The 16,077-nt window shown below is 43.8% G+C and overlaps 1 protein-coding gene and 1 pseudogene across 1 annotated transcript; both read left to right on the plus strand.

The window, feature by feature from the left end:
* The first annotated feature begins 1,341 nt into the window (after positions 1-1,341).
* LOC123121211 (putative disease resistance protein RGA1) lies at positions 1,342-7,326 on the plus strand (annotated as a pseudogene).
* A 176-nt stretch (positions 7,327-7,502) lies between these two features.
* Positions 7,503-10,441, plus strand: LOC123123829 (putative disease resistance protein RGA4). The gene is made up of 5 exons (XM_044544456.1): positions 7,503-8,830; positions 9,098-9,288; positions 9,562-9,688; positions 9,767-9,897; positions 10,109-10,441. The coding sequence occupies exon 1, from the start codon at positions 7,503-7,505 to the stop codon at positions 8,817-8,819; it is 1,317 nt and encodes a 438-aa protein (XP_044400391.1). The 3' UTR covers positions 8,820-8,830; positions 9,098-9,288; positions 9,562-9,688; positions 9,767-9,897; positions 10,109-10,441.
* The last annotated feature ends 5,636 nt before the right edge of the window (positions 10,442-16,077 follow it).

A 16,077-nucleotide genomic window follows, 5' to 3' on the forward strand; every position in this document is an offset into this window, starting at 1 on the left:
TTATAACATTGTGCAACGTAAGGAGGATTACGTAGGCACAGTTTTCCAAACGATTCCCCTGAATATTCAGTTCAGACGCGCGTTAGTTGGTGAGCGATGGACTGCATGGATGCACTTGGTCCGGAGATTGATAGATGTTCAACTCTCTGACCAGCCGGATTCGACGCAATGGAAATTAGCTAAAAATGGGGTATTTACGGTGAAATCTTTCTATATGGATTTGATTAATTCTGGCTCAATCTCAAGATCGTTGCATATTTGAAAGATTAAGGTTCCCTTGCGTATTAAAATTTTCATGTGGTTTGTCCACAAGCAAGTAATACTCACCAAGGACAACTTAATCAAGAGGCGATGGGTAGGCAGTTCACGATATTGCTTTTGTGATCATGATGAAACAATACAACATTTATTCCTTGAATGCCCACTCGCCAAATTGCTTTGGAGAACGATTCATATAGCCTTCAACATTAATCCTCCAGTTGACATTGAGTCGTTGTTTGGAACGTGGTTAACTGGGGTTGAACATACTACTGCGGCTCGTATTCGGATTGAAATATGTGTGCTTCTATGGGATATATGAAACTGTAGGAATGATTTGATTTTTAATAGACAACACACTTTAACTTTCTTGCAGGTCATCTTCAGAGCTACCGCATGGATCCGTACATAGTCCTTACTCACTCCTTTGAAATCCAGTGAGCCTTTGGTTACTGGGTGCAACCAGTGGGAGATGATAGCACGGGTTATATTTAACCGGTTCGGATGGCGGTTGCATAACAGGATAGGAGTTTAGGAAGCTTATCCTTCATTTTGCCGCTCCAGTTGTCATTGCCAGCATGTACTTTTCTTTTTCATTTGCTTCGCTCCGCTTGCGAGCTATAATACTTTGATGACTTTCTGATACTTCGTGGATTGTTTAATAATATGGTTGCATGCATCATCATGATGCAGAGGCTGGGGGCACGCCTCCATTTTCAAAAAAATATATTCCGACGACTCATAATTTCTAGGGCTCATAATTTCTAATTAACGTAGGAATTTCTAGGGAGTCCATGATTAATATAAGTATAGATAGATATAAATATAGATATAGGTAGATAGATAGATATAGATATAGATATAGATATAGATATAGATATAGATAGATAGATAGATAGATAGATGTTGTTTTCTTTAAAACCATGGACGACTTTGCAGAACCATGGGTTGATTACAACTTCAAATGACGTGCTCTGTCGTGCAGCAGCGCTCAGTTAACATATACATATACATCTTGCAAAAAAAAACATATACATATACACGCGACAAGTCGTCAGTGGCATATATATAATTCAATGAGATTCATATATTCGCACGACAACGCGTATGAACAAGTCTAAGTAGATGTAAATATTGTCTTGACGCAACTATGCGTGCAAGTTTCATGAACCACCTCTTCTTTGTATGATTGCCATTTGGTCCTCGCTGCACTCTTACAGTTTCACAACCACAGCAATACTCCATTCTCGTCAGAGAGGTAGAGGGGAGCAATGGCAATAAGCTATGGGTCGGAGGTCGCTCCGCAGTGGAGGTACAGGGAGGAAGTGCAGGAGTTGGGGGAGAAGATGAAGGCCGTGCTTGGCGATGCCGACGAGAGATCGCGTCAACAAGGACGGGATGGTGGAAGAGAGTACGAGCTGTGGCTTACCAAGTTCAAGCGTGCAGCCTACGACGTGGAGGACGTGCTGGATGAGCTGGACGCCAGTAAGCTCATCAGCAGGACCCAATCCAAGGTAACTAACTCCTCTTCCGCTCTCCTCTCCGCCACAGGGACCGGTGCACCGGTAGCACAGGATACGTTCCCCTCCTCCCTCCTTACGCCGCTCCGGCGGGTTCTGTAGCCTGTAGGTAGGTTCTGCACTAGAGAGTGATTTTTCTACACCCAGCTCGGTGCACCCATGCAAAAATATATAGCAAAACATTTCAAAAAAATTTGAAACTTTATGGGAATGATCATCAACAAATGTTAGAGCCCCCGCCCCGTCCCCCGCATCCCTCTCCGAGGCGACACGAGGGAACCCTAGCCCAAAGTTGTGGTAACGACCATTTGTTGATGATCATTCGCACAAAGTTTCAGAATTTTTTGAAATGTTTTGCTATGTTTTCTTGCGTGGGTGCACCAAAGGTGGGTGCAGCCACTACTTTCCCGTTCTTGCGCTATACCTCTGAAGGTGTCGCTCCCTCTCTTCTTTTTCTTTTTCTTCTTCAGTTATGGCAGCAAGTAGTCTCGAAGTTTTTTTTTCGACAAAAGGTGGATTCTCAAAATGAAGCATCAATGGGATACAAACACAATGAGCGAGTCATCTTGAAGATGTTGATTCTTTTTACCTAATCTAAAAAAGATAGGAATCAATTCTGCGATTATCTATTGGTTTCTATTAATAAAAATCGAAGGGGGCAAGCCCTTCTTTTATCAAAAAAAAAATTCTGCGACTATTGTGTATCTGATTATGCCATAGAGCCCATCTTTATTTGTCCCTTTCTTGTGTACTCCCTCCATAAAGTAATATAAGAGCTAAGAGCATTTAGATCACTATTTTAGTGATCTAAATGCTCTTATATTAGTTTATAGAGGGAGTAACTAACATTCACCCTTCTTCTCCATCGGTGTGGGTGCGGCGGATGAGAGTCCGAAAAAAAAGATGTGCTTAGGAACTGAAGTTGAACTTAAACTCTTTCATTTTTGCAGGCTAGCTTATGGTTTTTTGGAAACAATCAACTCCTGCAGCGAATGACCATGCCCCACGAGATGAAGAACGTCACCAAGAAAATAGAAGAAATTAAAGAGGAGGGCAGTGCTCAATCTTGTGCCTCAAGAAGCAAGGGGAGAAGGGAGCAGAAACAATCAAATACTTGCAGCTAACTGGAATGCTCATGGCATGGAAACAGGCATGGTGGGGAGGAGTGTCGAGAAGGAGAAGATAATCAGCCTGCTACTCACAAGTGAAGAAGCTAACCAGGTGGATATCTCCATCATTCCTGTTGTTGGCCTTGGTGGTATAGGCAAGACCACATTGGCTGAATCGGTTCTTGCAGACAAGAGGGTCAATGTCTTTGACGTATCAGTCTAGGTTAGGGTGTCCAAGCAGTTTGATTTGCACAAAATTGTGAGTGCAATCTTGAAAAGCATGATGAACAGCACTATCAACCTTGACAATTGCGATTTGCAGCAAGTTTTGAAAAAAGAACTTGCAACTAGAAGATACTTGATTGTTGGATGATCTCTGGGAAGAAGATGGAGATAAACTTGAAAGTTTGAAGCGGATGTTACAGCATGGACTCAACGGTAGCAGGATTATAGTAACTACCCGAAACCTACGAATAGTGCAACAATTGCGCACTGGTTTTCTTGCAAATGCGAGGAAAATTCCCCCAGTTCCCGAGTCTGAAACAGTAGAGTTGGGTGTTTTAGAACCTGGTGAGTGCTGGGAATTAATGAAGCAAAGAGCATTTGGGCCTGATGATGACCACAGTAGTGGCTTGGAAGAAATCGGAAAGCAGATTGCAGACAATTGTGGGGGTTTACCGCTCGTGGCAAATGCTCTTGGGCAAGTAATGTCAGAGCTAAGGACCGCGGGAGCATGGGAACATATAAGAGACACAAAGGATGAGTTCTCGACCGAGGCCCGGTCCTAGTCGACGAGCCGCCCGGGAGGACGAGTTGTCGACCGAGGCGATGGCAACGAGAAGCTTGCATCTTTCCCAACACGGCACGATGCTTGACCAACGTTCTCCAGTTTCATGTCTCCTTTCTCTTTCAGTGTGATTTATTTTGGCAAACGCGTAGCTGAACCCGAACCTGAATTTTCAGATAGCAAAAGATATGGGCAAATTTCGGGTATCATTTCTAAAAATCCGAATTACCCTAACCGAATTTTCAGGAAAACCCGGGTGCCACGAGTCGATTAAAGGATCTAGCTAGCCATAACATTTGGTTGGGGGTGTATTTGTAAAAAAAAAGTGTGGCATTATTGAGATGGGGCCTAGGCAGATCCCATGGTGTGGACAATGGCTGCCGATCTAACTAGAATTTACTCATGGTAGGCAGAGCATCCAATTAATTTCTCAGCGGCCATCATCCACACCCAACCACTCCCTTCCCTAGCGTGCAACTCAATTGCTCTCCTCTCACCTGAGATCCAAACCTCACCAATCCAATCCCATCCCATCCAAGTGAGTGCTAGCAGCCGCGCTTTTCTGCTGCTGCTCCTCTCCACCACTACCCCGGCGGCCGGCGCGGCGAGGCCAGGAGGCCGGCGGAGTGTCTGCAGATAGAGAGATGGAGGTGGCTCCTCGGCAAGGTGTTGACGACGCTGACCGACACCCTGGTTGCGGCGTACGTGGACAGCCTCCAGCTCGGCCACAACTCGGAGCAGATCAGGGCCAAGCTCGCGCGCACGCGAGGCCTGCTGCACAACGCCCAGGCCCACAACCCTGGACTGCAGGAGCTGCTGCCGGCGCTGAGCAGGGACGCCGACCAGGCGGAGGACCTGCTGGATGAGCTCCACTACTTCCAGATCCATGACAGGCTCTACGGCACCAACTACGCCGCCACCCAAGATCTGGACGGCCATCAAGCTCTCCACGCCGGTAGTGCTGTTCGCCACACCCTAGGCAGCTGGTTAAAGTGTTTTTCTTGCTCACCTACACAAGATGGTGGTGATGATGCTGCTGCTGTTGCCGGCGTCACCAACTCCAACTCTGCTACTGCTAGTGCTGATGGTGATGATACGCTGCATTTCGACAGAGTGTCCATCTCCAACAAAATCAAGTCCCACTGTGATTCGGTCTCCAATTTGCTCGGCATCCGCACTATCCCAACCAACAGCACCGCGGTCGTTGTCCTCCATCGGCCTCCAACTGCTTCCATGATTATACAAGATACATTGTATGGCAGAAGAGATATTTTTGAGGAAACTGTCAACCGTATAACTGATGCCGGTGCCACACACACTGTTTCTGTTCTTCCTATAGTTGGTCCAGGGGGTATTGGAAAGACAACTTTCACCCAACATCTGTATAATGATGGCAGGACTAAAAAGCACTTTGATGTTCCAGTCTGGGTATGTGTATCCGCTGATTTCGATGTGCTTAAGCTCACCAGGGAGATCCTTGCCTGCATACCTGCAACTCAAGGAGGAAGCAGCGGTGCTGCAAATGAAACAACCAATTTAGACCAGCTTCAGAAATCCATAGCGCATCATCTCAAATCCAAGAGGTTTCTAATTGTCTTGGATGATATATGGAAATGTGACAGCCAGGATCAGTGGAAAACCTTGTTAGCTCCCTTCACAAAGGGGGAAGCCAAAGGAAGCATGCTACTTGTCACAACTCGATTCCCAAAGGTAGCAGACATGGTGAAAACAGTTGATCCACTAGAGCTGCGAGGTTTGGAGCCTAATGACTTCTTCACATTCTTTGAAGCATGTATTTTTGGTGAAGACAACAAGCCTGAGCATTACCAAGATGAGTTGGCTGGTATTGCACGAAAAATTGCAAGCAAGCTAAAGGGTTCCCCGTTGGCAGCCAAAACAGTTGGTAGACTACTGCATAAGCACCTTCCTCAGGAACATTGGAATGGAGTTCTTGAAAAGCATCAGTCTTTAAAGCATCAGTCTTGGAATGGAGTTCTTGAAAAGCATCAGTCTTGAAAAGCATAAGTTCTTGATCCACTAAAGCAACAAGGAAATGATGATATCATGCAATCTTTAAAGATTATCTATGATTACCTCCCATTTGATCTGAAGAAATGATTTTCCTATTGTGGCCTTTTCCCTGAAGATCATTGGTTTACTTCTTCAGAAATCAATCATTTCTGGTTTGCAATAGGCATCATAGACTCTGATCACCAAGCCGATAGGAATTACTTGGAAGAACTAGTGGATATTGGTTTTCTCATGAACCAATCCGATTTCTATGTAATGCATGATTTAATGCATGAGCTATCTCAGAGTGTTTCTGCACAAGAATGCCTCAATATAAGTGGCTTAGATTTCAGAGCTGATGCCATCCCACAATCTGTTCGACACTTAACTATCAACATAGAAGACAGATATGATGCAAATTTTGAGCAAGAAATGTGTAAACTAAGGGAGAGGATAGACATTGCTAATCTGCGGAGTTTGATGATTTTTAGAGAATATGAAGAAGAAAGAATCGCCAAGCTTTTGAAAGATAGCTTCAAGGAAATAAATAGTCTGCGTGTCCTATTTATAGTGGTGAAGTCTGCACAATCTTTTCCATATAGGTTTTCAAAACTTATCCACCTCCAGTACCTCAAAATTATGTCACCTTACTACGGTGATCGTGAAACCAGTTTACCTAGTACACTATCAAGATTTTATCACTTGAAATTCTTGGACCTAGATTATTGGAATGGTCGTTCTGATTTGCCTGAAGACTTTAGTCACCTTGAGAATTTACATGATTTCCATGCTAGAAGTGAACTCCACTCCAATATTCGCAATGTCGGAAAGATGAAGCATCTTCAGGAGCTAGAAGAATTCCATGTAAGGAAAGGGAGCATGGGTTTTGAACTGAAAGAACTTGGGTCATTGACAGAGCTTGAAGGAGCACTAATTATACGTGGTCTTGAACACGTGGCAACCAAGGAGGAAGCTACTGCAGCCAAACTGATGTTGAAAAGGAATCTGAAGGAACTGGCATTACTCTGGGGCAGAGATGGACCAACTGCAGATGATGATATTCTTGATGCTCTTCAACCACACTCTAATCTTAGAGTACTTACAATTGCAAATCAAGGTGGTACCATTGGTCCTAGTTGGTTGTGTCTTGACATCTGGTTAACAAGTTTAGAGAGACTCACTGTAGAAGGCGTATCTTGGCGCACCCTCCCACCTTTTGCGAAGCTACCAAATCTCAAGCAACTCAAATTGAAGGAAATTTCTGGAATGCATCAGTTTGGGCTTCGATGTGGTGGCGCTCCAGGGAAATGTTCTATGCGCTTGAAGACAGTCGAGTTTTATAAGATGCCAGAACTTGCTGAATGGGTTGTGGAACCTAACTGCCATTCCTTTCCAAGTCTTGGAGAAATCATATGCGTCGATCAAGGTTTTGGTTGCCGGTCGAAATTTTAAGATTTCCCATGGTTACCGTGTATTTCCGTGCCCCTCGGTAAATCCATATGCCGAGCAAAATATACCATTTTTTTGAATTTTTTTGAATTTAAACACTCGATTTATAGTAAAGTACGTACGATGTAATTAATGCCACGAGAGTTGGTTCTGGTGTGGTGGTAGCAACCTAGTTCCTGTTTTGAGAGGTCTCTGGTCCAAATGTTTGTTCATTCACTTATTTGAATTCAAAATTCAGCTATAAAATTCGTTCGAAATATTCTCGGTATTTCTCGGTAACCGTGGTAACCACGTTTACGAGTCCCCCTCGGTAAAAATGCCTCATTCGGTAACCAAAACCTTGGCGTCGATTGCCCCAATCTCCGTGTGATGCCCTTGTCGGAGGTATCTTGCTCCAATTTGCGCAGATTTCGAGTTTCTGGGTGCCCCAAGATGTCTCTGCCCGCCATGCCTCACACCTCCACACTGACAGATCTGGATGTTAAGAGAGGTGATTCAGAAACGTTGTCTTATCATGGATGGAAGTTGAATGTTAGTGGGTATGGCGGTGCTTTGGCCTACCACAATCTGGGTAAAATAGAAGATATGGCTATTGAAAATGTATCGTGCATATCATTGACAGACATTGAAAAGTTTAAATCCCTAACAGAACTAACTGTCGAAAGATGTGACGGTTTGTTCCCTGAAGAGCTGGATGGCAGTATTGTCTTCCCTTCAGTTAAGAGTCTCAAATTAGATGTATCTCATCTTACCAAAAAATCATCATCTTCAAAAGTGTTAAACTGTTTCCCAGCTGTTTCTGTGTTGGAGATACATGAAGTTCCAGACTACGAGTATGAGGAATGTGTAATGCAGTTCCCATCATCCAGCTCACTGCAGGAACTTACCTTCTCAGAATGTAAGGGCCTGGTTCTTGTGCCTATGGAGAATGGAGGAGGAATTCAGGAGGACAAGTCATTGCTCCAATCATTATCAATATTCAACTGTGGCAACTTGTTGTGTCAGTGGCCCATGGTAGAGTCAGAGACCATTTACCCTTTCCCTGCTTCCCTGAGGGAACTTGATGTTTACCTAGACACAAGCATGAAGTCAATGGCTCTGCTGTCAAACCTCACTTCTCTCACCACTCTAAGGCTAAAAGACTGCAGTAATTTAACAGTGGACGGATTCAATCCTCTCATCGCAGTCAACCTCATACAACTGGAAGTGCATAGGTGCAGCACCTTAGCAGCAGATATGCTCTCAGAGGTGGCAAGGACCAAATTATTGCCTGCAGGTTACATCTCTAGATTAGAGGTGCTCACGGTGGATGACATCTCTGGATTGCTTGCTGCTCCTATTTGCATCCTCCTTGCCCCGGCCCTCCACACACTTAAATTCTTGTTTGATAAGAGCATGGAAAGCTTCACGGAAGAGCAAGACAAAGCGCTGCATCTCCTCACCTCCCTCCAGAAACTAAGTTTTCACTCTTGCAGGCGTTTGCAGTCCCTTCCTCAAGGGTTGCATCGCCTTTCTTCTCTCAAGGAGTTACATGTCCTTTGGTGTCCAAAAATCCGATCGATGCCCAAGGAGGGCCTCCCGGTTTCACTGAGAAAACTAAGGATGGATTGTCCCAGTGCTGAGATAGATGAGCAAATTGAGAAAATCAAAAGAACCAACCCAGATTTATCCGTCTCGGATGACTAACTACACCCAAGGTAACACTTGTCGCCTCCATATTTTGTTTTTCTATTTCTGAAGCGAGGTTTATTCGCCATATCTCTGCCTAATCTTAACTTGTCAAATATCTCCTGCTTGCTTTCGCTAGTTTATAATATGTGCTTAATTTATGACTACATTCACAGTCCAACGCACGCTTCTATTCATCCAGTTCTTTGTGTACCCCTTTTCTGCTAGTAGACTTGAGATTGATATACCGTTGATGCTACTTTTCATAATATATATTCGTGCATTTTCTTCGTCAGGCTTTTGTTCCCTATGTGAAATATAAAAAAAAGGGCGTGCAAGACATCACTCACACACTTGTTACCAATCAACAAGAAGAACTGAGGGTGGAAGCATGGAATTATCAGGCTTGTGCTCCTTTTTCGCATGAAGCAGCAGAACTGAACAGAACAGGGCAGTTTCTGTTGGCATCAATAGCAGCGAGGAAGAGGTATTTAACTGCCTGCTGTTACTCAAAAAGAAGAACTATTTTCTTTCTTTTGTTACCATGGATGAATGAATCAAGTAGCTTTATTTCCTCTTTCTTGAATCCTTTGCTTAGACAGGATGCTGCTTTGTAAAGGCTGATATATCATATATGTAGCAGAGAGATTCCTACTATGGTGAAATTGAATTGAGTTACACTCTACAAGAGAAGAGAGAATGGTTTCCAATTTGCTTGAATCTTGAATCTATTTAGCCTGATACTGAAATATTCCTGTAGGAGCGGAGCAATGAGAAATATGCTGGCACGGAGTACTGAAAGTATTGTACCCAGCTACGTACAATCTTGCATGGAGATTGCATACATACAGGTTTATATTTCATTGGCATTTATCCTTCACACAAAGGTAATGAATGATTGGGTATTTAAGTTACCTTGTGCTTTTTTCATATTCTGACCCAAGTTCACTTATTGGATTCTGCAGCTGATTCAGAGCTGATCTACATAGCAGCTAATTCAGAGCTGATAGTGAATTTCACTTAATGAATGGTAGTGAATTTCACAGCTGATTCAGAGCTGAAGCAATTGTCTATCTTGATATGCTGAAAGTGAAAGGTCAGTACGTACTTTACACCTTTGTTCTCATTTCATTTTTGGGTTTTCCCTACTAATACTAATATAATGCTCAAAAGTGTTGTGCACTGAAAGATTGTAATCTCTAAATTACTCTAATCTGTCTGTTGCCAGAATGTTGTTGTTGCTTTGTAAGGGTAAGGGCAACATTCCTCAAGCACCTGCCTGATATAATTCTGTTGCGTGTTTGCAGAATATCGACGTAAGTGATGGCTCGCAGTGGGATGTCCTTGGTTCCTTTAAACAAGTGGGCTTTAATTTGTGGATGCAGCAGCAGCAGCGAATAGAGCAGAGCATTCCAGGAAGGGGCATCCAAAAGAAAAGGGGTGCCAAGGTGCGAGGTGGTTATTGGGATTTAGCTTCAGCCTTGCACGACTTGACAAGAAATTTTTGTGTATTCGCCTCTGTAAATTAAATTGGTACGGTAGAATTGAGTTTTTTTCCCCAGCAGTGTTCCCATCATAAGTTTGTTCCGTGACCTGATCGATAATGCCAATGTTGTTGGGTGTAACTGTCGTTAGCACAATGCTATAGCCACTACATTCACGCTTGCTTAATGGCCACAAGGCAAAAAACAGTGGGGCATGATAGGCTAGAGCTGACATCGTTTCTCCTTTCGAGAAGTTTGAACTGCCCCAGACATATAGGGCGGGTTTGAAGAGATCTGTTGCACAATGTTTTTCTTTTTTGGGGGTAGTCCGCTTGGACATACAAAGAAGGTTTGAGGAGTGTCTTTAGACATGGTCTGTTATCTTTTACAATCGAGATGTTCTAATAGCTAGTTCCTGGCATTTGTATTTACTAGCAAAAGCGCCTGTGTGTAGCAGTGGGAGAAAAAAAATCATAATCTTCAACGGCTATGACCACATTTTGCAGAATCACCGAGATACACTATCACTCTCTTTCTCATTGCGTGTGCCGGCTTAGGTGGGACGATTCCCAAACGTATTTTTCCAGCCGCTACCGTGTGAGCCGGACAAGGTGGGGGGATTCCCTTGTCTAAAACTTATTTTTTTTTCAACCGCTGCAGCGTGGGGGTTACCTATATGACTCGTAGCGACCTAGCATGTACCCCCTCCTACTTTCAATCCTGCTTTGGGCAGGCCCATTCTCGGATGTCTTCCTCATCTGTTTTGGCAAGGTTCTAAACCTTCCCAAAACCTGCTTTTTCGTTTTCTTTTCTTTTTCGTCTTCCTTTTCTATTTTTTCCTTTTTCTTTCTTTTCTTTTTTCTAAACATCTCTTGTCAAAATTTTCAATATTTTCGTGAAATCATGAATGATTTTTGAAAATATATATAAAAAATAAAGCTCTTGAACATATTTGAAATTGTGAAATTTTTTACAAATTTGTGAACAGTTTTTTAAATAATGAATATTTTATACTATTTGCAAACATTTTCTTAAAACTGTTATAATTTTTCAAAATATTGTTTATGAATCGGCGATAATTCTTTTATTTGGTGGAACAATTTTTGAAATTCATGAAGATTTTTCCGATTTAAAAAATATTTTATGAAAAGCATGATCTTTTTGAATTGGTGAATATTTTCCGAATCAGTAAACTATATTGTAATTCACGAACAATTTTTGAATTTTAAGACATTTTTCAAAATTCATGATTTTTTGAATTGGCGAATATTTTGTTCAATTTCAATAAAAACAATAAATGTTTTTTTCAAAATTATGAACATTTCTTATTTACTGGGCATTATTTTTCAAAACTGCGAACATATTTTGAATGCGCAAACATTTTATGATTTATTGAGTATTTTATCTAAAAATTCTCATCTTTTTAAAATTTCTGAACTTTTTGAAGTCCCAATTTATTTGAAGTAGGAAAAAACAAAAACGCAAAAGAAAATGAAAAAACTAAAAGAAAATACCAAAAGAGAAAACTAAATTAAAAAACAGACGGCTATTTCGGAACTTTTTTGAAGTCCCAATTTCGGGAGTTTGGGGGCAATTTCGTGATCGATGGGCAGAAGCACTAATCCCTTTATTTATAGATATATAGATTTAGTTTTTGTCCGTTGAGTTTTTTTCTTGGGGTAGGCCATCTCCTATACTCCCTCTGTTTTTATTTACTCCACGTATTAGTTTTGGTCAAAGTCAAGCTTTGTAAACTTTGATAAAGTTTAGAGACAAAAATATTAACATATACGATAACAAATCAATAGTATCAAATTCATTATTGAATGTACTTTCACATCATATAGATATGTTATGATAAATGTTTATATTATTTTCTCTAAATTTGGTCGAACTTTATAAAGTTTGACTTCATTCAGATCTAATATGCAGGCTAAATAAAAACGGAGGGAGGACATATTTTAAAAGTTGTCTTATGGTGAAGATAAAAGAAAAAATATAAATCGTCTCTATACGTAGTCACTTACAACAAACTGCAATTTCCGAGCTCCAAGTGTGACACATGAATCATCTAAACCGGATGCATAATATACTGTTTTTGCAGTGAAAATTCTAGCTTCAAATCAACTTGCTGAACTGGACCGGCATCAAAAGGCTCGTCCCACATGGCATTTTGTGAGTTAATTGCTCAAAACCACCATATTTGTGGCTAGGATACTCCAAAAGTATCGCTTTTATCAAAAATTACAAAAAACCACCAACACTGCGGCAAGTGAGTAACAAATTAGACTGATTTAGTATTAAGCCGTGTCTAACAGCAAATCTGACAGGTGTGACCTGTCTATCTGGGTTGATCTGGCGAAGACTAGTCCTAGTCAAAGGTTTGACTGCTGAGGTGGATGGGGTCCCACTTGTCTGCCTCACACCTCCTTCTTCCTCAAATATTCACTCCCTCCCCTTCTAACCAGCTCCACCGGCGGCTGAGGCTGAGCTGAAGGAGGGGCGCCCTCCGGCAAGCGCCGCCGCCTTGTGCTCGCCTCTCCGGCAAGCCCCGCCCCGTGCCCGCCTCATCCCGCGACTGAGTGCCCAGATCTCGACGCGAGGATCAAGCCCACCCCGCACCCGCCGGCCTCCCTCGCGCTTGCAGTGTCGCCTCCCTCCCCTGCGCTCGACCTTCCTCCGGCGTCGCCCTACGAGCTCCCCCCCCCCCCGGCACCAGCTGCCGGTGAAAGATCGTGGACGTCGCCTAGAGGGGGGGTGAATAGGCGCTTTAAAAAAATTATGGTTTAGGCTTGAACAAATACGGAATAAACCTAGCGGTTAATTTTTCAAGCACAAAACCTACAACAACTAGGCTCACCTATGTGCACCAACAACTTATGCTAAGCGAGATAAACAACTAGGTGATATCAAGATATATGACAAGAAACAATATGGCTATCACAAAGTAAAGTGCATAAGTAAAGGGCTCGGGTAAGAGATAACCGAGGCACGCAGAGACGACGATGTATCCCGAAGTTCACACCCTTGCGGATGCTAATCTCCGTTTGGAGCGGCGTGGAGGCACAGTGCTCCCCAAGAAGCCACTAGGGCCACCGTAATCTCCTCACGCCCTCGCACAATGCAAGATGCCGTGATTCCACTAAGGGACCCTTGAGGGCGGTCACCGAACCCGTACAAATGGCAACCCTTGGGGGCGGTCACCGAACCCATACACTTTGGCAACCCTTGGGGGCGGTCACCGGTACCCGTCAAATTGCTCGGGGCAATCTCCACAACCTGATTGGAGACCCCGACGCTTGCCCGGAGTTTTACACCACAATGACTGAGCTCCGAACACCACCAACCGTCTAGGGAGCCCAAGCACCCAAGAGGAACAAGCTCAAGGGTACCAAGCACCCAAGAGTAATAAGCTTCTCAACTTGTAACTTCCACGTATCACAGTGGAGAACTCAAACCGATGCACCAAATGCAATGGCAAGGGCACACGGAGTGCCCAAGTCCTTCTCTCTCAAATCCCACCGAAGCAACTAATGCTAGGGAGAAAATGCGAAGAAGAACAAGAAGGAGAACACCAAGAACTCCAAGATCTAGATCCAAGGGATTCCCCTCACATAGAGGAGAAAGTGATTGGTGAAAATGTGGATCTAGATCTCCTCTCTCTTTTCCCTCAAAAACTAGCAAGAATCCATGAAGGGATTGAGAGATAGCAAGCTCGAAGAAGGTCAACAATGGGGGAAGAACACGAGCTCAAAGGATAAGGTTCATTGGGGAAGAAGACCCCCTTTTATAGGAGGGGAAAAATCCAACCGTTATGTGCGGAAGAAGCAGGGAAAAGGAGCAACAAAACATGAACCTTGGGGCGGTAGTACCGCTTATAAACGGTACTACCGCTCACCCCAGCGGTACTACCGCTGGAGGAGCAGAACACGGGACCAAATGAGGCAGGGCAGAGCAGAGTACGGCGGCAGTAATGCAGTAGCGGTACTACCGCCCGACCGGAGCGGTACTACCGCTTATAGGCGGTACTACCGCCCAATCGGGGCGATACTACCGCTTATAGGCGGAATTGCCGTGCCTTACTGTCGTGCAACTACTGCTAAACTCGACACGAAAAGTGCAAGACCCAAAATCGAGGCGGTAGTAGTAGAGCGGTACTGGAGTGGTACTACCGCATGACGAGCGGTACTACCGCTACCGACCATGGTACTACCGTAGGGAGAAAACCCAAAACTGCCAAAACTTCTTCATGAGAGCTCCGAATTGAGCAAACTCAAGCTTGTTGGATAGAGGAAGACGAGTAGCATCAAAACAACGACAGGGGAGGTATGCCTAACAAACAGAGGAGTGAAACCTCCAACAAAGAAGAACCGGCATACCCTCCAACATCGAAAACATCATAGAAGATGCACGTGAACTCCGTTTTCGATGAACTCGAGCTTGTCAACAAGATGACCAAAAGCTCCAAAAGTCACAAAGAGAAGCAAACAAGAATCAAGAAAGATGATGCAAGGATGCAATGGTTTGAACTCTCTACGAATGATACGATCAAGCTACTCATCGAGAGCCCCCCTTGATAGTACGGCAATCGATCCTATAACCCTGTCTCCCCGCAACCACCATGAGACCGGTAAAATAGAAAACCTATCAAGAGCAAACCTTTGCCTTGCACATGGTTCACTTGAGCTAGATGATAACGATCTTGACTCCCTCAAGTTGGACCACCTTTCTTGATTGCGTTGGCTCGATGAAGACTAGTTGATTGCTCCCCCATACTCCACTATGGGTGAGCCACTCTTCCGCACATCTTCATAAATCCATTGTCACCACAATGGACGACAAGCTTCAAGCATTTGATCTCTTCGTGATGCTCCACTTGAACTTGCACACCGCAACCTAACCCCACAAAGAACTCTCACGAAGATTATGGGTTAGCACACAAAGCATAATTGACAATGCTTACCATACCATGGGATCACTTGATCCCTCGGTACATCTTGTGCGCTTTGTGTGTTGAATCTTTCCAACTCTCTTCATCTGGATGATGTCTTGAAGGTAGACATGAATGATCACACAATCTTCTTCTTCAAGACATGCTTGCAATAAGCTCAACACTCACATGACCGATCTTTGGATAATTCCTTATAGCACCTTGGTCAACTCATAAACTCCTTGAAACCAACACATGGACTTCAAGAAAAGCCTATGGACAAATCCTATAAATATAACTCAATGCAACCATTAGTCCATAGATATTGTCATCAATTACCAAAACCAAACATGGGGGCACCGCATGTTCTTTCAACCGGATCCACCCGGCAAAGGTGGGCACGGCCACACCGGAGCATGCTGGGGCGCGGGGGTTCGGCCTCGCCGGAGCTAGCAGGGTCAGCCGCCGCCGCTGTTCCTCAACCGCTCCTGTTGGAAGGAAGGAGGAGAGGAGATAAGAGAAGGAAAGGAGAGCCGACAGGTGGGACCCCCGTCCACCTCAGCTGGTCAAACATCAACTAGGATTAGCCTTCGACATATCAGCGGTCCCACCCGTCAGGTTTGCTGTTAGACGCGCTCAATTTCGAATTAGTGCGATTTGTTATCCACTTGGCGCAGAAGTGGTGGTTTTTTGTAATTTTTGACGAAAGCGATAGTTTTGGAGTACCCTAGCCACAAATGTGGTGGTTTTGAGCAATTAACTCCATTTTATGGATCACCTTGTGATGTACGAGTAATGCTAGAGTCACGGGCAAGGTTTTACGGAGTTCACGGATTGATCTTAGTTGGCCTTTGCTGATTGG

Source organism: Triticum aestivum, chromosome 5D (assembly GCF_018294505.1).
Source record: "Triticum aestivum cultivar Chinese Spring chromosome 5D, IWGSC CS RefSeq v2.1, whole genome shotgun sequence".
Taxonomy (NCBI): Eukaryota; Viridiplantae; Streptophyta; class Magnoliopsida; order Poales; family Poaceae; genus Triticum; species Triticum aestivum.

Bases quoted from the DNA above. Each gene is read 5' to 3' on its own strand.
- LOC123123829 (XM_044544456.1), top strand. From the start codon at position 7,503: ATGCCCTTGTCGGAGGTATCTTGCTCCAATTTGCGCAGATTTCGAGTT.